Here is a 21,949-nt window from a genome sequence, read left to right on the forward strand (position 1 = left end):
TTGTTTTTTTATTTTATTTTATTTTTTATTTATTTATTTTATTTTTATTTTTTTATTTATTTTATTTTAATTTAATTTTTATTGTCTTATTTTATTTCATTTTATTTTATTTTTATTTTATCTATTTATTCTAGATATCTACTTATCCTAAAATATATGTTTAATAATACAATATTTATAGCTTAAATAAAAGAATTTACAAAAATACGCTTTAAAGGTTAAGAACACGTGAGACCGCTCGCGACGTCCTTGTGCTAGAAACCTTCCCTTCTTCCTTATATAAAATTTACAAAAAATACGTTTTAAAGGTTAAGCACACGTGTGACCGCTCGCGTCGTCCTTGTGCTAAAAACCTTTTCTTCTTTCTTAAATAGATTTACAAAAATATGTTTTAAAGGTCGAACACTCGTGAGATCATCCGCATCGTCCTAGTGTTCGATACCTTTCTCTCCTATTTACATAAATTTAAATAATGGTATGAGTGCTCGTGTGACCGTCCGCGTCGGCCTAGTGCTCTTTGCCTTCTTTTCTCGAAAATATTAAAAAAAAGCATAAAATCTTTAGGAAATTAAAAACATCTGCTTTTTCAAGCAACGAATAATCTTTTGAAACCCAGAACTACGTGATCCTTGATTCTCCCTCAAGAGTGGAGATACGTAGGAGCAAGGCTAGTCCTTGTCAGGTTCACTTCCCAAAAATCCAAAATCATTTCAAAACAAATTTTCAAACAATTTCCAAACAAACTTCTCAAACAGTTTCAAAAAGAACTACGTAACCCTGATTTCTCATTTTGAATGAGAATACATAGGAGCAAGGTCAATCCTTGTCGGGCCCAAAAAACTAAAAAATATGTTTTGTTTATTTAGTATTTTATTTTAGGGGATAGTGAAACATTTTGAAAACCACATCATATTCGTGCATTTAGTTAAAGGTACTGCCTTAGGGCAGGCGTTGTAGGGTGCTAACACCTTCCCTATGCGTAACCGACTTCCGAACCCAGAATATGGTTTTCGTGGACCGTGTCTGATTATTTTATGGTTTTTCTGTAGTTTTCCATAATAAACTATGGTGGCGACTAAAATCTCTTTTTCTAAAACCCATTTTCTTTTTTGGATCATCGTCCCGTCGCGATTCCGGTTGCGACAGATGGCGACTCCACTAGGGACTTTTAGAGAGTCAAGCTATTTAATTAGATGCACGATTCTGATGTGGTTTTGCTTTATTTTTTCCTTCCCATTTTCTTTATCTATGTTTGATATTTTGAATAATTTCATAAGTTGCTTGGATTGTTCTATATTGAAACCTAGGGTAGAAAACATGTTTATATCTGCCTGGGAAATTTTCTGGTTGTTTTGCAGGTGAGAGTTTGGGTTTGCATTGCATTCTCCCTTCACACACACACATTATGCATATCATGAGTGAGACCCTATGCCCGGGTCTGAGTGAAACTTAGAAATAGAGGGGTTGTGTAGCAGTGCCACTTGGGACATACTTCCTGTTTGGCTATCGTGAGAACCCCAACTAGAGTTTGTTTTCTTCATTTGTGTCTTCACACCTAGTTGATTACTCGACTGTTGTGGAGATGCTATGAAGGGGGTCATAGCTCTAGTGACCATTGATCTTTAGGTTCAGGGTACCATCCTTGTGAGATTGCATATACTTGACCTTGAACTCCAAAGCGTTGAACCTCTATTAGGGCACAAAGGGAGAAATGTATATACCTGTAACTCTCACACTGTTTGTTCTTTTTCAAAAATAATGACTTTGCATTCTCATACCATACATGCATTTTTTTGTTCGTCATATTGTTTTACTTCACTATATTTTCATGCATCATGTTCATTCATCATTTGGTAACATGCTGGTTTTAGGGGAAATCACAGGTATTCACTTGATCTCATACAAGATGGAAGTTGATGCAAGATCTGGTGCTACACAACAGACCGACTCTGCCGTGTTAAGAAAGAAATCTCGCCTGAGGACTCACAGTGGAACTTGAGCTCAGGAGTAATGTATAAATGAGATCGTTGTATTTTGTTCCTTTAGGCAATGCATTGAACTGGATTTCCTTTAAATGAAAGATGCAGGATGTTTATTTGGTACCGACTTGTGTTAATTTCCATTAGTAATGTTATCGTGATCTTGTGATTTCCACCTGTCACTAGCATGCATCATATTTTTCTTTTTGTTTAGCATATCATTCCCATCTAATTTAATTCGATTAAAATAATAAAGCAGTACAAGTGAGGGAAACAACGGCCAATTTTCCACGACATCCCTACAGGACTCGAGCCAATTCAAGAGTCATGGACAGTTGGGAGGAGTCGCATGAATCCATCAAAGCTGATGTTAGTTTGTTGAAAGACCAGGTTGGCCAGATCTTGGCAGCCCTCGAATCCCTAATGACTACTGGGGAGTCTTCATCTGCACGAGTTGAGGGGAATGCTCACTATTATCCCCCAGTGTTCAACGCTGTAAGCCAATCGGTCCCTTTCCCGATGTATGGTTTACCTCCAAGTTACACTCCTCCCACAGGAGAGTACGCAGAAGTAGAACAAACTTCGTTCTCCCTTCCCCCAACTACTAATGTAGTACCGACAGGCACTCAAGGACCTGTTTCGGTGACGGCTCCCATGGCGAGTACAAGGATGACTGGGGCAAACACAATTGAAGAAACGCGAGTAACTGTAACACCCCACATGGTTACCGGAGAGGGCTCTTCAGCCAAAGTCATACCACACACCGTGTTGCAGGGGGTAGTTTATAGTGCTGATGGGGCCAAGAGTAGGCTAGAGATTCTGGAGGAGAGATTGAGGGCCATTGAAGGGGTCGAAAACTATGGGTTTGGAGATGTTGCGAGGCTGAGCTTGGTTCCCGGGGTGATGATACAACATAAATTTAAAGCACCGGAGTTCGAGAAATACAAAGGTAATACCTACCCGAAAAGCCATCTGACCATGTACTGTAGAAAGATGGCTGCGTACGCTTACGATGATAAGCTACACATCCATTTTTTCCAAGACAGTTTGGCTGGGGTAGCATTGAACTGGTACACCCACCTTGAGCCGTCTCGAATCCGTTGATGGGCAGACCTGGCAGACGGCTTTGTAAAACAATATATATACAACACGCATATCGCTCCGGACCGACTGCAGCTACAAAATATGTCAAAGAGGGACAATGAAACTTTCAAGGAGTATGCCCAACGGTGGAGAGAGTTAGCTGCACAGGTTGAGCCGCCTTTGTATGATAGGGAGGTGGTAACAATGTTTGTGAGCACCCTCCAGCCGCCATTTTACGAGCACATGGTCGGGAATGTTTCTGCCAATTTCGCCGATATCATTATAATAGGCGAAAGGATAGAAATTGGGGTTAAGAATGGGAAAATTGCATACGGCCCACCCGCAACTGCAAATTGCAAAAAACCCAGTTTCAGTTCAGGAAAGAAGAAGGAGGGGGATGTGACTGCGGCATCGACAATGCCTGTGTGGAGAGGTCAGGCTCCCACTCACAGTTTCCGACCATACCTGGGTCAACCCCCTTATGCAGCTAACGCGGCGTTTGCTCATCAAGCCAGGCCTCAATAACAACAAGGGTATTATCAACCGCCATTGCCCTCAACTGATACTTGGAAGGCTGGGACAATTGCGGGTCCAAATCAGAATGCGGGCCAAAACACTTATCAAAGAAGGAACCAGTTTGTTAATTTCACCCCTATCCCTACAACTTACACAGAATTGTTACCCCATCTCGTCAAAAGGGGTTTGGTTGCTATTTGTCCAATGAAGCCAATGCAACCTCCGTACCCCAGGGATTATGATGCAGAGGCCAAATGTAGTTATCATGGGGGAGGCGTTGGTCACTCAACTGAGAGGTGTCTGGCTTTTAAACACAAAGTACAGGCTCTAATCGACTCTGGGTGGTTAAAGTTTCAAGAAGATAAACCCAACATTGAGACTAACCCGCTTTCTGGGCATGGGAGTGCCTCGACAAATGCCATCGAGGATGAAAAACATGAGTTGATAAGAGACGCGGGTGAAATCCGAAGTTCCAAAAAGTTTATCTTCAAGGCGCTGATAAAGGTGGGCCTTTTAAAAGGTGATTATGACGAGGATGTAACGTGTGCGCTTCATCCAGATGATGGGCACTCTATTGAGGAATGTGGTGAATTTGAATATGTTCTGCAAGACCTGCTGGATCGGGGTTTGATGCAAGTAGGGTACAAGGATAAGGAGGGGGAAGTGTTCACACAGATTGGTGGGGAATCCGTTGTAACTCTGCCTGAGCCGTTGGTGATCCATTTCACTAGAACCACCCCTACACCAGTGGCTGAAGAAAAGCCGTCTGTCGTCATCCGGGCATCGTCTCCCTTTCCTTACAAAAACGAGAAGGTTGTTCCTTGGATGTATGGAGCACATGTGCTAGATGAGGGAAAAGGCGCGGCTTCAACCATTGAAAACATAACAGGCGTAGGTGGGATGACGAGAAGTGGTCGAATCTTCGCGTCACCGATGGTGACAAGAGAGGGAACCAATAATAATGAAACAACAATAAAGCCAAGGAGGTCTTAAAAGGAAAGGGTGTGCAAGTAGAGGAAACCCCTGACAATGAGGAGAAGAAAGAAATATCCGAAGAAGAGGCTTGCGAATTTTTAAAATTCATTCAACAGAGTGAGTATAAGGTGGTGGAACAGCTGAACCGCATGCCTGCTCGGATTTCCTTGTTAGAATTGCTTATGCATTCAACCTCTCACAGAAAGTTGTTGATGAAGGTACTCAGTGAGGCTCATGTTGAGCAAGGTATTTCGTTGAACAAGTTTGAGGGCATTGTTGGCAACATCATCGCTAATAATTACCTCACCTTTACTAATGAGGAGATACCCACTGAGGGGAGAGGGCATAACAAGGCTCTTCATGTCTTTGTGAAATGTTTAGATCACGTTATAGCGCGTGTCTTGGTGGACAATGGCTCCTCTCTGAACGTCATGCCAAAATCGACATTGGAGAAGCTACCCTGTGATGGAATGCATATAAAGCCGAGCTCTATGATTGTGAGGGCGTTTGACGGCAGTAAGAGGGTGGTGATGGGAGAAGTTGAATTGTCGGTTCAAGTCGGTCCTTGTGTCTTTCAAGTGACCTTTCAAGTTATGGATATCCTCCCGGCTTATAGTTGTTTGTTGGGTCGCTCGTGGATCCATTCTGCAGGAGTTGTGCCTTCCACACTACACCAAAAGCTGAAATATGTTATGGGAGATAAGCTGGTGATAGTATCAGGAGAGGAGGACCTCCTTGTGAGCGGACCATCTGATGGACAAATTTGTAAGCACCAAAATATGATGTCACAAACTTGTTTCACAATCGGCAAGTATGACCGAATCGTTCAAGTAATAAAACTTGGTAAGACCAAGTATCGTTCTTCCCAAAGGACTCACGGCCTAGTTTAGTTATGTGATTTCTTGATTAGCTAAGACTTAAGAAAACAATGATTGAAATTTTAATATGCAAGACGAAAATAAACATGTATGCATGAATTGATCAATGGCAAAGACATAAGATAAACACTTTCAATGGATTAAATGAATGAATATGTTGTTGGGGGTCAATTTCATCTCATCCACTCTCATATATTTTAGGAATTCCTCTTTCAAATCATCATTGTTAATGCCACTCTCTAATGTACCATTCTAGATGGCTTCTCCCTAATCAAATAGTTCATACAATTCCTAGCATTCCTAATGATTAGTTCATGAGTGCAGGAGCTTAAGGCAACCAATATAATGTTGTCAGTAAAATATTGGGAGAAATTCCCCGGATCTAGATTTCCCCGTACGTGTCCGTATCAACAAAACCAATAATCATGCATTAGAATGAGTTAAACAATGCAAGCATTGAGCAAAGAGGAAAAACCCTAACTAATGATGAAAAGAAAGCATATGTCTTAATTCAAAGATGTATTCAACAAATCCATATATGAGAGCTTCAAGAGATTACATTGATTCCCCAACAAACATACAAGGTTTAGTTCACCATATTCATGGTGAACCTAGATGAATAACAATGAAAGTATGAAAGAATAAACCCAATAAAGGTGAAGAGGTAGCCTGAGCATCCAAGATCCTCCTTCAAAGGGGTGAAAGAGAGAGTGTTTGCCTCGTTTCTGCCAAAGATCCCTAACTAAAGGACGTGCAAGCCCTTATATACTAATCTAGAGTTACAAAAGATTACAAAAGCCCAAGCCCAAAAAGTGCCGCTCAGCGCCATTTACCGCTCAGCGGTGGTTACGCGTCTTCTTTCTTCCCCTCAGCGGCCATTTGCCCCTCAGCGGTTCCAACGCCACCTCTTGAGTGCCGCTCAGCGGTAGTTTGCCGCTGAGCGGTGCCTTCGACTTCTCCTTTTTGCACTCTTTCTTGTCTTTTCTAATGTCCTCTCTCTTATTCTTCACTTCTTTCACCAAATTCACCTCAAAACCTGCACAAAAACACTTAAATCAAGCATAAACCTGTCCAGCTCTCTTATTTCTGAAAATATAAACAAAATGCATGATTTCAAGCTAGTTTCTAAGTCTAAAGGTTGCTTTTAGTATCACTTTTAAGCATGAAAATAACAGTTTTTCAACTGTTATCACCATCATCCACGCGTTATATTGAGGCGGCTAAGGAAGCTCTTGAAACAACTTTCCAGTCATTGGAGATTGTGGGAAATGCCTATGTGGAGCCATTCCCAATAAACCCGCATTTGTCACGTGCTTCTATCATGATGGTCAAGGTCTTGCTGAAAAAGGGGTATATACCTGGTAGAGGTTTAGGCAAGCATGGGCAGGGGCGAACTTTCCCCCTAAAGGTCGTTGAGAATAGAAACAGATATGGTATAGGGTACAAGCCCACCAAAGAGGACAAGAGAAGGTTGATGAGAGAAAGGAGAGAACGCAGTCTGGCTCATGTAGAAAGGCGAGAACCCAAGGTGGAAAGGACTCGTATTTGTAACATCAGGGAGAGCTTTCGTAGCGCTGGATGGATCAACGCGGGCCATATAGCAGCCGTGGAGGATGAAGATAGGTCTGGAAGCTCAAGTTTCGTGCGGGCCTGCTCCCTAGATGCACCACTCGACAATTGGGAAACTCTGAGTTTACCCATGATGCTTAATTTGAATAAAATGTAATAGTTTTAATTAATCCTATAGCTTCACCCGGGGCTTTAGGATTCATGACTTACGGGTTGACGTTTAGTTTTTGTGCTCAGCGTGATAATCGAATCGTGTTTGTTTGTGTTTTATCATCATTTCGCATTCGTCATCTTTTTTCCTTTTTTATTTATTCTTTTTTCATAAATTTAAATAATGCAGATATGACAATGAAAGTTTTGAAAATAACAATGTCGATATTCCTAATTTTGAGCACCCTATCGATAATACGAAAGATGATTATGAAGATGATCCGGAACCCTCTCCGGAGCTCTTGAGATTAGTGGAACAAGAGTTTAAAGAGATAAAACCCCATCTGGAAGATGTTGAAGTACTCAACTTGGGAGAGGAAGAAGAGATAAAGGAAGTAAAAATCGGTACTGGCATGAAAAAGGAAGTGAGGGAAGGGTTGCAAGCCCTATTGAAGGAGTTTAAGGATGTGTTCGCTTGGTCTTACAAGGACATGCCAGGTTTGGATACCGATATTGTGCAACATAAGCTCCCACTTAAACCGGAATACCTTCCAGTCAAGCAAAAACTAAGAAGAATGAAACCAGAAATGTCATTGAAAATTAAGGAAGAGGTACAGAAACAATTCGACGCAGGATTTCTGGCTGTGGCGAGATACCCACAATGGGTAGCAAACATTGTACCAGTGCCTAAGAAAGATGGTAAAGTTCGAATGTGCATTGACTATCGTGATTTGAATCGTGCAAGTCCGAAGGATAACTTCCCGTTACCACACATCGACACTTTGGTTGATAATACGGCCAAGTACTCGCTATTTTCGTTCATGGATGGTTTCTCGGGGTATAATCAGATCAAGATGGCGCCTGAGGACATGGAAAATACGACCTTTATCACGTTGTGGGGAACCTTTTGTTATAAGGTGATGTCTTTTAGGCTCAAGAATGCTGGGGCAACCTATCAAAGGGCGATGGTGACACTTTTTCATGATATGATGCACAAGGAGATCGAAGTTTGTGTGGATGACATGATCGCAAAGTCTGAATCGGAAGAAGAGCACATTCTCAACTTGAAGAAATTATTTGAGAGATTGAGAAAATATAAACTCAGGTTAAACCCCGCCAAATGCACGTTTGGAGTGAAGTCTGGGAAATTATTAGGTTTTGTGGTTAGCCAAAAAGGGATAGAAGTGGATCCTGACAAAGTGCGAGCAATATCAAAAATGCCTACGCCTAGAACGGAAAAGGAGGTTTGCGGTTTTTTGGGTAGATTGAACTACATTGCTAGATTCATCTCCCAATTAACCACTACCTGTTAACCAATGTTCAAGTTGCTACGAAAGAATCAGGCTGTGGTTTGGAACGAAGATTGTCAGGCCGCTTTTGAAAAGATCAAACAATACTTGCAAGACCCACCTGTGTTGCGTCCACCCGAGCCAGGAAGACCACTCATTTTGTATTTAACTGTATTGGAAAAGTCAATGGGCTGTGTATTGGGTCAACATAATGAAGCTGGAAAAACAGAGCATGCAATATACTACTTGAGCAAGAAATTCACAGACTGCGAACAACGATATTCGTCGTTAGAGCGAACTTGTTGTGCATTGGCATGGGCTGCTCATCGCTTAAGGCAATACATGTTGAGTCACTCTACTTGGTTGATATCCAAGATGGATCCTATCAAGTTCATTTTTGAAAAGCCTGCTCTCACTGGAAGGATAACTCGGTGGCAGATGCTATTGTCAGAATATGACATCTAATATGTTACTCAGAAATCCGTCAAGGGTAGTGCTCTAGCGAAATACCTGGCTCATCAACCCATTAGCGATTATCAACCAATGCAACCTGAATTTCCCGATGAAGACATCATGGCTCTACTCGAAGAGAACGGAGAAGACCGAGACGAAAAAGCATGGACGGTATTATTCGACGGAGCCTCGAATGTGATGGGACATGGAATAGGGGCAGTGCTTGTTTCTCCAGGGAAGCAGTACATACCAATGACAGCAAGGTTGTGTTTTAATTGTACGAATAACATCGCAGAATATGAGGCTTGTGCTATGGGAATCCGAGCGGCGATCGAATCCAAGGCAAGAGTTCTAGATGTATACGGAGATTCAGCTTTGGTCATCCACTAGTTGAAGGGAGAATGGGAGACTAGGGATACAAAATTAATTCCCTACCAGGCTTACATCAGGGGATTAATGGAGTATTTCGATTCCATCACATTTAACCACATACCGCGAGAAGAAAATCAATTGGCAGACGCGTTGGCTACCTTGTCATCAATGTTTGAAGTTGACCAAGATGCAAAATTACCAATGATTAAAATGAAGAGTCATGCAGAGCGAGCATATTGTCATTTCATCGAGGAGGAATTAGACGGTAAACCTTGGTATTTTGATATCAAGCATTATCTTAAGACCCAAGAATACCTTGGGAAAGCATCTGAAAACGATAAAAGGTCGCTAAGGAGATTGGCTGGCAATTTTATCTTGAGTGGGGATATTTTATACCAGAGAAATCACGACATGGTCCTCCTCATATGCGTGGATGCAAAGGAGGCCGAGCTGATATTGAAAGAAGTGCACGAGGGTACCTTTGGCACGCACATGAATGGGCACTCGATGGCCAGGAAGATATTGAGAGCTGGTTATTTTTGGCTGACCATGGAAAGTGATTGTTTCACACATGTGAGAAAGTGTGAGAAATGTCAGAAGTATGCAGATAATATCAATATGCCACCTACGACTCTAAGCGTGTTGTTTGCACCGTGGCCATTTTCGATGTGGGGGATAGATGTCATTGGAGTTATAGAGCCGAAGGCGTCAAATGGACATCGTTTCATACTAGTCGCAATCGATTACTTCACCAAATGGGTGGAGGCTGCTTCTTACGCCAACGTGACTAGAAAGGTGGTGACCAGATTCATAAAAAGGGAGTTGATATGTAGATACGGGCTCCCTAACAGAATCATCACTGATATTGCCACTAACCTGAACAACCAGATGATGGCAGAGTTATGTGAGGAATTCAAAATTCATCATCATAATTCTTCTCCTTACCGTCCAAAGATGAATGGGGCGGTAGAGGCTGCCAATAAGAATATCAAGAAAATTATGCAAAAGATGGTGGTCACCTATAAAGATTGGCACGAAATCCTTCCTTTTGCTCTACATGGATATCGCACATCGGTACGAACATCAACCGGGGCAACACCTTTCTCGCTTGTGTATGGGATGGAAGCAGTACTTCCATTTGAGGTGGAAATTCCGTCCTTACGAGTGTTAATGGAAACCCAACTAGAGGAAGCTGAGTGGGTTCAAGCTCGGTTTGATCAGCTCAATCTCATTGAAGAAAAAAGATTAACAGCAGTGTGTCATGGGCAATTGTACCAAAGAAGAATGAAAAATGCATTTGACAAAAGGGTGCATCCAAGAGAGTTCCACGAAGGCGAGCTGGTGTTGAAGAAGATCTTGCCTGTACAAAAGGATCATAGAGGCAAGTGGACCCTGAATTATGAAGAGCCATTCGTAGTGAAGAAAGCATTCTTTGGTGGGGCACTAATTCTCACAAGGATGGATGGAGAGGAGTTACCATTACCGGTTAATTCGGATGCGGTCAAAAAGTTTTACGCATGATGATTCTGTGATGGGGGATTGCTGTTAAGGGATACTGACATGATCTTTACAGTTTGTTGTACTCTGTGTTATTTCATTCAATAAATACTGCATGGTTTCATTCATAATTTTTGTTCGCACGCTTCTTGAAATATTGCATGTCGCGTTGAGCTTTTAGGTAAATAAGGGAAAATAAAGGCAATGATAATTAAGCACACATGAGTAAAAGCATCGTGGGTATATTCAGTTGGCACAAGCTCGTTCCTGAGGGATGTCGTGAAAGACTAAAAAAGGAGAGAATAAAAATGCACATGTTGAAGTTGTCTAGGGCATAGTACGTTAAAAAAAAAACAAGCAAATAAATAAAGTTTTGAAAAAACAATAACTGGAAGTGGCAAAGATGTGGAGTCTTCTCCTGATTCAGGGTTTCGGGGGTAACCTGTGTTCATTTCTCGTTAAAGCACCCGCTTTCTTATCGCGTGAATCCCTCACCTTTTCATTGCCCTTTAAAACAAAGGATTGTCCTGGATATAATACTGGGGCAGTTGTCATCATGGTACCCGTGCCCAATGATCCGTGATCGGGGAACAAGAAAATAAAAAATGAAGTCGATGTGTCAACCGCTACAGAATTTCGTCTCATGGTTAAGGTTGTGGAAGGCAAGTCAAGCAAGCTTCAGGATGACGTGTGGCCGTTTTCTTTATCCAAATGATAAAAGAAGTTTAATCAATTGCACTCACTTTGAGCCATAAGTCGTAATCATTTTTCATCACCCTAGACAAGAATCATTCGCATATCAACGTCAACCTAAAAGGTACATCAAGGACATCCAAAAAATCAATGAGAAAATTGTTGTAAAAAGGATAAGAAAAAAAGCTCAAAAAGGGGCTATAGTAGAGGCAACAAAACAAGTGACCAAAAGGGAAACTGGTTGACTCAGCACTTTGCAGATGATTCTTGTTAAAATGGTTTAACCGTTAAACACTTATTTGAGCTTTCATTATCCGTTTCTTTCATAACCCGTTTGCCTCTTAGCCACGTTACAAGCCGATTAAAGTCCACACCGACTGAAGATTGTTCGTCCTGATCTTTCTCACGAACTTAACTCTGGAAAGGAATGATGTGGTGACTGACATCATCACTAGAAGAAAAGAAAGGACATTGAAACTGAAAACTGAAAATATAATGTAAGGTCTCCCCGTCAATCGTCATGTCAAGAAGGAACCCTCAACTGGGGCAATCCTTCCTACCCCAAACCTTTTCACCTCCCTAAATCGTACTTACTATGCACAGCAAAATTGGGGCAGTCTTGTGGGCCCTACATGTTTCTATGTTAACCATACCTCCCCAGATGAGAAGAACACAAATGTTAGCTCCACATACAATCATTCAGTTATCTACTTCTCGTCCCTATTTTTCCCTCACCTTCTCGGGTTCAGGCCAAATCGGATTGCAGGAAGCGATAAAGAGAACTTGAACTCATGGTTACACCCTTCTCTTTCTCATTAGAGGGCTCACTGTCTCTTGACATTTTTATGATTACGTTTTGAACGTACATGAGGTTTGATGACGATGTTGACAATGAGTTTCAAACATGGGCAGTCTAATTAAGAGAGAGTGGCAAAAAAAAAAACAAGGTAACGGTTTCATGTGTTTTTTCATTCATGCACCCTCATGACATTACATCATACATTTCATAATAAGCAAGGTATTTCGTTTGAAAAATCCTTGAGGCACAAGAGAAGTTGTGAAAAGGTTAATACAACATTTGCTTTTAAGTTTATTCGATGTTTTGCTAAGTGTTTACCAACGTTTCAGAAAGTTTCAAATCCAAGCTTTCGTTGTCGTTGGCCCTCTGCAAGGCAATGGTCAAGTCCAGATTTTAGTTTTTTAAACAGCCCTCCGCTTCGCAATGGTCGAATTCAAGTGTTCTTCTGCGATATTGGCCCTCTGCAAGGCAATGGTCGAATCCAGGTTTTCGTTTTATGTGTTGACCCTCTGCTAAGCAATGGTTTAATCCCATCTCGTTGTCGTATTATTGGCCATCTGCTCGGCAATGGTCAAGTCCGATTTTCATTTTATAATGTTGACCCTCTGCTCGGCAATGGTCGAATCCAGCTTGTTATTCTACGTGTTGGCCCTCTGCAAGGCAATGGTCAAATCTAGGTTGTTGTTCTGCGATATTGGCCCTCTACAAGGCAATGGTCAAGTCCAGATTTTAGTTTTCCACCGGCCCTCTGCTTGGCAATGGTCTAATTTAAGTTTTCTTCTGCAATATTGGCCCTCCGCAAGGCAATGGTCAAGTCCAGATTTTAGTTTTTCTAAAGGCCCTCTACTTCGCAATGGTCGAATCCAGGTTTTTGTTTTATGTTGTTGACCCTCTACTCGGCAATGGTCGAATTCAGCTTGTTATTCTATGTGTTGACCCTCTGCTAGGCCATGGTCAAGTCAGGTTTTCATTTCGTGTTGTTGGCCCTCTACTCGGCAATGGTCAAATCTAGGTTCCCTTTGGTAAATCGACCCTCTGCTACGCAATGGTCGAACCCTCTGTGTTGCATCAAGACACTTTTCTTTGAATTCAATTATCGTATCTGCTTGGATAAGTTTTTTTTTTATTCTTCCATTTTTCTCTTTTAGAAATCCAAACGAAATTAGTATCTCTATCTTTACTTATCTTTTACAATATAATATGAAAACATCACCTTGTCATATTATCTAGTAAAACTTAAGTAAAGAGGGGCAGCTGTCAATACCAAATTTCGTCCGGATCGTTTTTTGGCTTTACTGTAGTCTATTATATTATTACTCATTTTTACTTCTTATTTTTATCTTTTATTTTCGTTTTTTATCTTTTATTTATTTATTTATTTATTGTTATTTATTTATTTCTTTTCTCATTATTTTTTAGTAGGCTTAATTACCTACTTAGTCCCCATGTTAGGAGGTAATTTTCTGTTTAGTACCCAGTTTTAAAAATGTAGACATTTGGTACCTATGTTTTGAAATTTGTATCAATTCAATCCTATCCAGTTAACGGCGTTATAATTGATGCGAGAAATTAAGGACGTTAATGATAGCCTGGGTGGAATAACTATCAAATGTTTGAATGCATCTTCATTAACGTCCTTAATTTCTCGCATCAATTATAACGTCGTTAACTGGATAGGATTGAATTGATACAAATTTCAAAACATAGGTACCAAATGCCTACATTTTTAAAACCGGGTACTAAACAGAAAATTACCTCCTAACATGGGGACTAAGTAGGTAATTAAGCCTTTTTAGTATTATTATTATTTTTGTATTATCCTAGTTTTATTTACATATATTATCTTATTTTTCTCCATATATGTGTGTGTGTGTGTATATATATATATATATATAAAGAAGAAAAAATACGAGAAAACAGAGAATGTTTTCGGGTTGGGGGACAAGAAAAAAGAGCAGGGTGTGTGCTGGAGGGGGAGAGGCAGAAACGGTTTTCTACAGAGGGCGAGTGGTGGTAGATGCGTTTGGGGCGTACGAAATTGGTACAAGTAATTTGGTGTATACGGAGTGGCAAAAAGAACAAAAGCAGAGAAAAGAAGGAGTGCCTTCATCTGTGTGGATCCATTGCTGAGAGAGATCATTCAGAAGAAAAAAGAAGAGAGTGCAAGGGTTGGAAGAGCGGAGGAAAGGTGGAAGCAAGTCCATAGTAGAGGAAGGAGGGGCTACTCGTTCATTGAAGGTAAGTATCTTAGCTGCATCCATAGCCAATACTAATGTATGAATTTTCGGTTATTTGTTTCATTCACTGTTTGATTCACTTCCACCCAATATCACCCCTTATTCACGCTCGTCTCACCTTAATGCGAGTTGAGACGCTCCATTGTCTTCCTTCGGTTTCTGACCGAATAGACTGCTACTCGTAGAGCTTTTGCTCCAGCTTCTATTTACATCTGCATCGTCAACAAATGCAGACTTCACTTTCTTCATTCCCTCCCATCATCTTTAATCCATGCACTTCGAGCCTTTGCTCTCCCTCGCCACTCATTCATCCCCAACTCCAACACCATAAACATGGCTTTGCTGTATCCCTTCACCTGAAAAGCAGAGAATCAACATCCACATTCACACTCATACGCACACAAACACGTTCCAATCCTGTACAATGAAGTTGTGAAAATCCGTTCTCGGTTTCTCCTCTTCGAAGACATGGAGCAGCGCGAGCCTTCTGATTTTCCATAGCCTTCAACGTTTGACACCACCATTCGTCGGAGCGGGGAGAAGATCATCAACCGAGTAGAAGGTGGTGGAGCGGGGTCGGATTGAAGAAGTTGTGGTGCACGTGCAGCGGAGGCAGAACCCTCCCTAGGGTTGCCGCTCTCGAACGCGGAGAAGAGGGAAAGGGATTGCCCCCTTTGCAAACGAAGAAGAGAAGGAGGACGGTAGAGGAGCGAGGGCTTGGCGCGGCAACTGGCAGGATCTGTGGCGGCCATCGGCGCACTGGCGGCGGCCGGTCTTGGCGAAGGTGGGGCCACCGTGGGGCGAGGTCTCGCCGACGGCGTCGAGACGAGGTGTCGCCAGTGGCGCGGTGGCCGGTTCCGGCTGAGTAGGTGGTGAGCCTGTGGAGAGAGTAAGAGACCTTGGGTCTCTGGACAGTGTGTGAGCTGAGGGAGTGAGCTTACGGGAGAGTGCTGGATCTGAGTGGGTGAGGAATGGAAGGGGAATGCTGAACCCCTAGGGGATTCTAGGTCAGAAAAGCCACCCCGGGCCAGTGCTATGCCAAGCCCAGAAATAAACGCACGACCGGGAACCTTAAGCCTTTTTCGAACGCTCATTATTCAGCCTCCTTTCCCAACGTCCGTTCGGCCACTTCTCGGATGGACCGTTTGGTGACCATCTCCGTAACGAACGCTCGTTATTCAGCCTCCTTTCCAACATCCGTTCGGCCACTTCTTGGACGGACCGTTTGGTGACCATCTCCCCAACGAACGCTCGTCATTCAGCCTCCTTTCCCAACGTCCGTTCGTCGTCTCCCCAACGAGCGCTCGTCATTCAGCGTCCTTTCCCAACGTCTGTTCGTTTTCTCCCCAACGAGCGCTCGTCATTCAGCCTCCTTTCCCAACGTCCGTTCGTCCACTTCTTGGACGGACCGATTGGTGACCATCTCCCCAACGAACGCTCGTTATTCAGCCTTTTTCGAACGCTCGTTATTCAGCCTTTTTCTAACGCTCGTTATTCTGCCTCCTTTCTCAATGTCCGTTCGGCCACTTCTTGGACGGACCGTTTGGTTACCATCTCCCCAACGAACGCTCGTTATTCTAAATCCTTTCCCAACGTTCGTTCGGCCACTTCTTGGACGGATCGTTTGGTTACCATCTCCCCAACAAACGCTCGTTATTCTGAATCCTTTACCAACGTCTGTTCGGCCACTTCCACGGACTGCACGGTAGCTTGCGACGGACCGTTCGGCACTCCCTTTCTCATTTGGGACCCCCATTATTTGCTTTATTTTTATTTACTTATTTGTTTTTTTTTTTCATTTATTTTGTTTATCTTATTTCATTTGTTTTTTTTATTTTATTTTATTTTTTATTTATTTATTTATTTTATTTTTATTTTTTTATTTATTTTATTTTCATTTAATTTTTATTGTCTTATTTTATTTTATTTTATTTTTATTTTATCTATTTATTCTAGATATCTACTTATCCTAAAATATATGTTTAATAATACAATATTTATAGCTTAAATAAAAGAATTTACAAAAATACGCTTTAAAGGTTAAGCACACGTGAGACCGCTCGCGTCGTCCTTGTGCTAAAAACCTTCCCTTCTTCTTTATATAAAATTTACAAAAAATAAGTTTTAAAGGTTAAGCACACGTGTGACCGCTCGCGTCGTCCTTGTGCTAAAAACCTTTTCTTCTTTTTAAAATAAAATTACAAAAAATATGTTTTGAGGGTTAAGCACACGTGTGACCGCTCGCGTCCTCCTTGTGCTAAAAACCTTTTCTTCTTTCTTAAATATTTTACAAAAATATGTTTTAAAGGTCGAACACTCGTGAGATCATCCGCATCGTCCTAGTGTTCGATACCTTTCTCTCCTATTTACATAAATTTAAATAATGGTATGAGTGCTCGTGTGACCGTCCACGTCGGCCTAGTGCTCTTTACCTTCTTTTCTCGAAAATATTAAAAAAAAGCATAAAATCTTCAGGAAATTAAAAACATCTGCTTTTTCAAGCAACGAACAATCTTTTGAAACCCAGAAATACGTGATCCTTGATTCTCCCTCAAGAGTGGAGATACGTAGGAGCAAGGCTAGTCCTTGTCAGGTTCACTTCCCAAAAATCCAAAATCATTTCAAAACAAATTTTCAAACAATTTCCAAACAAACTTCTCAAACAGTTTCAAAAAGAACTACGTAACCCTGATTTCTCATTTTAAATAAGAATACGTAGGAGTAAGGTCAATCCTTGTCGGGCCCAAAACACTAAAAAATATGTTTTGTTTATTTAGAATTTTATTTTAGGCGATAGTGAAACATTTTGAAAACCACATCATATTCGTGCATTTAGTTAAAGGTACTGCCTTAGGGCAGGCGTTGTAGGGTGCTAACACCTTCCCTACGCGTAACCGATTTCCGAACCCAAAATATGGTTTTCGTGGACCGTGTCTTATTATTTTATGGTTTTTCTGTAGTTTTCCATAATAAACTATGGTGGCGACTCCAAATCTCTTTTTCTAAAACCCATTTTCTTTTTTGGATCGTCGTCCCGTCGCGATTCCGGTTGCGAAGCGTAATATGCCAGGTTCGAATTTTAGCACCATGAATAATTCAATACTTTGTGATCTATTAAACGTGTCTTATTTTTTTTGGTAATATTAATTCATCTTTTTAATTTACTTGATGTGATTCTTCATTTGGGTATGTTCTAATTCAAAAAGCATGTTAATTTTTCTTTTTGGCCTATTAATTGGATTACTTATGACACTAGTGCAGAAAGGGGAAACAACACCGATTCTTTTGGGCCATAGACAGCGGTTTCTGAACCGAGGCATATCTAGGCGAGGTAAAAAGTGATAGCCTATTTGCCTCGGCTCTCGGGCCGATGCATAAAAAGACAGCATTTTGACTCGGTTGAAAGTTAACCGAGGCCGTAGGTTCTTTTTTTTTATTCATTTTCTTCTTTTGTACACTTGGTTCAAAAACATCATCAATCAGCCGCTCCATCTTCTTCTAGCCGCTCCATCTTCTTTTGTAATTGATCAGGAGCAATCCAGAACAGAGAACATATAACTGATTTCAAAATTAACATACCCAATTCAACATCAGAAGGAGCAATTTTAACATACCCAATTCAATTCAAGATCATAAGGAGCAATCCAGAACAGATAACTGATTTTAACATACCCAATTCAAAATTAACATACCCAATTGAACAGATAACTGATTTTAACATACCCAATTCAAGAGCATCCACTCTCCGAGCTCTCTTCGCACTCGTGTAAGCCGCACACCTTCTCTACATCTTCTCTACATCTTCTCTACATACCCAATTCAAGCATCTTCTCTACATACCCAATTCACGCACGTTCAAAGTGTCCGGAACCTTCACATGTGCCACCTCCACAAACCCCTCTCTGCTTCCACACCTGGACAAATTGCTCTTCCGCATGCAACCACCCGACCCGTCTCGAAGAAACCACTCCCTCTCGGACCTCGGTTCGAACCTCGGCAAACAGTCGCACCGCCTGAAGGTTGATGCCTCCCCTTCTCGCAGAAACGCCACTGCTGCAGGACGTCCTCGCCGCGACCTCGCCACGACCTCACCACCACCTCGTCGTGCCTCGTCGCGCTTGCCACAAACATTGAGTCTGTCGTGGTGAAGAAAGATAGAAGAAAGAAGATGGAATTTAAACCCTTTCAGAAACCCCACCTCGCCGCGACCTCACTACGGTCTCGCTACGACCACGCCACGACCTCGCCACCACCTTGTTGAGACCTCACCGCCACCTCGCCATGCCTCGCCACACTCGCCGTACTCGCCGCAGTCGTCGTACTCGCAGCACTCGCCACACTCGTCTGCCGTGGTGAAGAAGCTTTATGCTGCTTTTGGGTTTCGTAGAGGATGTTGCTTCTGGGTTTCGTAGAGGATGCTGCTTCTGGGTTTCGTAGAGGAGAGAAAAGAATGGAGATATACCCAAGTCGAAATTAGGGTAAATTACCCTTTTGATTTTTGAATATGCCTCGGTTGGTGAGAGGACCGAGGTAGTTGGATAATTTCAAAAAATTACAGGAACATTAGGTTTCGGTTTTACTTTTAACCGAGTTAATTTTGCTTTTATGCTTCGGTTCTTTTGTAACCGAGGCGTATAATTTGTCAAAAATTTCAGAAATGGCACCGCCTCTATATATGCCTCGGTTTTCTAAAAAGCGAGACGTATAACCCGTTTTCATATCTCCGATTTGCACTACTGTGAATTATTTCACATGAGGAATTTAAAAACAATGAGGAGATAGGAATTCTGCAATGCCAACATAAATTCCATGGAGATTGCATAAAGAGATGATTACATGAAAAAACTGTTTGTCCCATCTGCAAATCAGAAATATTAGATCATGAGTGAAAATTGGAATAGAAAACACTTATTTTATTATTAACATTGTCGATTTCATTTATTTTAGGGTTTTGGAACAATAATAATCATGTTGTATAGATGTTCATATATATGTTAACTTTAGGAATTTGTAATGTCAATTGTTTTTAATTTTGACACAAATAATTGGATGTAATGCTTTCTTGTATGTAACAACAAAATTTGGTTTACATTCATAAATGTTTGAATGTCCTACTTTCATATCTTCTTACATAGATTGTTGAATGTCTTATTTTCAAGTATGTGATGAAAAAGAATTTTTTTATATTGTAACATGTTTTTGTCCATTGTCTGTGTCGTGTACATACATAAATGGTGTTAATTTAATGTGACAACATTTTATAAATTGAACTGTAAAATAAAGTCACTAGTCATTGTTTTATCATTTTAATCAAGAATATATTTCCTTCTATATTAAAAGTTTTAGAAGATCTAATTCTTTTTTTAACAATTGGATCATATAGATTAATTACATATTTTATTTTTAATTTTGTAAAATTTTAATAGTTATGTAGAAATAAATGTAGTTTTTTTTTTTTATTGATTTATGTTGTTCAGACATCAAAATAATTATACCAGAAAAAATTATATGAATGTTGTATATTATATTTTAACAAAATTAATAGAGTAAGATTATATTCATTACTATGATTATAAAAAAATTAAAAAAAGGACTTCTCTAATGAACAAAAAAAATTGTATACATATCTTATTATGAACTATACTTGAAATAACAATATTATCTTAAAATTAAAACTTTATATATATTAAAATAAAAATTATTAGATGTATATTTATACATAAAAGTAAGATCATATTAATACAATCTTGTCCATGTAAAAAATTGAGATTTTACCTATTAAGAAATATTATTATTGGTTTTGATATCAATTTTCTCTTAGAATAAAATAAGATCTCATTTATGAAACATATAATTAAGTCTACAAATCGGAAGAGTTAATTATAGATAAAAAAGTATAAATAAAATTCTTCCATTACCATATTATATATATATATATATATATATATATAGATAAATTATATATATACACTAGTGTTCTAGTGTTCATTTAGATAAATTAAATTATATACTACAATATATATATATATATATATATATATATTTTTGTACCTCGTATCTTTTTGTAAAGACTGCACTGTTTTAATGATTAATGTAATTAATTCTGATTATGGTTATCACTATATTTTGGGATGTTACATTAGTGGTATCAGAGCAGTTTTGTTCTTTTAAAGGACACTGTAGGGTTATGAGTGCACTGTGTTTTTGCTGTGTGCTTTTATATGTTTAATGAGTTATTATCATTTTAACTCTTGGACAGAACTAACGCTCGTTTTTCTCTGTGTCCAGAGAACAAATGGCGCCTAGACTTCCTCCTCCTCCACCACCCAATGGATCGGATACGACCGACAGTGCCAGATTGTTGGAAACCGTGATCGAACGGTTGCAACAACAAAATGCTACACTAATGGAGCAGAACGCAGCTGCTTTAAGAAGTCTTGAGGCCGCACGCGAGAACTCCGAAGCTACTCAGCGACAATTAATGGAACTCATTGCCGCCACCAGAGGCACGCCGGGAGCGTCCTCTTCCAACGCTGCCTAACCTGCTGCTGAGTGGAGCTTGGAGAGTTTTCTCCAACATCACCCGGCTAAATTCAGTGGGAAGTGCCTCCCTGACGAGGCAGATCAGTGGCTGAGGGATATAGAGAGGATTTTTAACGCCAAGAGATGTCCAGATGAGAACAGGTTGGCGTACGCGGAGTATTTATTTACTGGAGAAGCGAGCCACTGGTGGGCAAGCGCGAGAGCCATTCTGACGGACACTCAACAACCAATCACTTGGGAAGTGTTTAGAAGTAAATTTTATGAAGAATACTTCCCCGACAGCATTCGGTTTGCAAAAGAGGTGGAATTTCTACAGCTGGTCCAAGGGGGTATGTCAGTTTCAGAATATACAAATAAGTTCAAGCACTTGGTGAGGTTCAATACTATGACGACAAGTGAGGAGTGGCAGTGCCGAAAGTTTGAAAACGGGCTAAGAAGTGATCTTAAGGTGTTGATATCCAGTTTGTGCATTCGGTCGTTCCCAGCCATGGTTGAGAGAGCCAAGGTGTTAGAGAAAAATATGGCTGAGGTGGAACGACATAAGAAACAACAAGCGTCAAGGGGGCCAGTTCTGTCGAGGCCCAATCTGAACCGGAACAGGACTCCGTACGCTCGTCCTAGTCAACCATCTCATGCAAGTGGATCACAGGCAATCGTTCCTGTCGGACAGTCTGGGCAAGTGAACGTTACTTGTTTCCAGTGTGGAGGACCACACTACCGTTCTTCCTGCCCACAGCTGATGGGAGGTAAATTCTGCACTCGATGTAGAAGAAATGGACATCTGGAGAGTGAATGCAATATGGGCGGACGCGCTATAATGAGGCCGCCGAACGCTGGAAGGAACCAGCAAGGGAGAGGTGGTCGAGCCCAAGCTGTTGGGCGTGTGTATGCCATTACCGGAGCGGAAGCAGCGAGT

At 40.8% G+C, this 21,949-nt stretch overlaps 2 protein-coding genes across 2 annotated transcripts; both read left to right on the forward strand.

Moving 5' to 3' along the window:
- Positions 1 to 2,306: 2,306 nt before the first annotated feature.
- On the forward strand, positions 2,307 to 3,083 carry LOC148197439 (uncharacterized). The gene has a single exon (XM_088093690.1). It carries the CDS (start codon positions 2,307 to 2,309, stop codon positions 3,081 to 3,083), a length of 777 nt encoding a protein of 258 aa, XP_087949816.1.
- A 699-nt stretch (positions 3,084 to 3,782) lies between these two features.
- On the forward strand, positions 3,783 to 7,157 carry LOC148197440 (uncharacterized). Its single transcript, XM_088093691.1, has 3 exons — positions 3,783 to 4,514; positions 4,670 to 5,171; positions 6,607 to 7,157. The coding sequence occupies exons 1-3, from the start codon at positions 3,783 to 3,785 to the stop codon at positions 7,155 to 7,157; spliced, it is 1,785 nt and encodes a 594-aa protein (XP_087949817.1).
- The last annotated feature ends 14,792 nt before the right edge of the window (positions 7,158 to 21,949 follow it).

The sequence above is a fragment of the Vigna umbellata genome, chromosome 6 (genome assembly GCF_029865625.1).
Source record: "Vigna umbellata cultivar VRB3 chromosome 6, Vumbellata_1.0, whole genome shotgun sequence".
NCBI classification, from domain to species: domain Eukaryota; kingdom Viridiplantae; phylum Streptophyta; class Magnoliopsida; order Fabales; family Fabaceae; genus Vigna; species Vigna umbellata.

What these genes read in the sequence shown, in the direction of transcription:
- LOC148197440 (XM_088093691.1), top strand. Translation starts at nt 3,783, where the DNA reads ATGAAGCCAATGCAACCTCCGTACCCCAGGGATTATGATGCAGAGGCC. An exon ending in GAATCTTCGCGTCACCGATG is followed by an intron (nt 4,515 to 4,669) that starts GTGACAAGAGAG and finishes TTCATTCAACAG; the next exon opens with AGTGAGTATAAGGTGGTGGA. An exon ending in TATCCTCCCGGCTTATAGTT is followed by an intron (nt 5,172 to 6,606) that starts GTTTGTTGGGTC and finishes TGAAAATAACAG; the next exon opens with TTTTTCAACTGTTATCACCA.
- LOC148197439 (XM_088093690.1), top strand. Translation starts at nt 2,307, where the DNA reads ATGGACAGTTGGGAGGAGTCGCATGAATCCATCAAAGCTGATGTTAGT.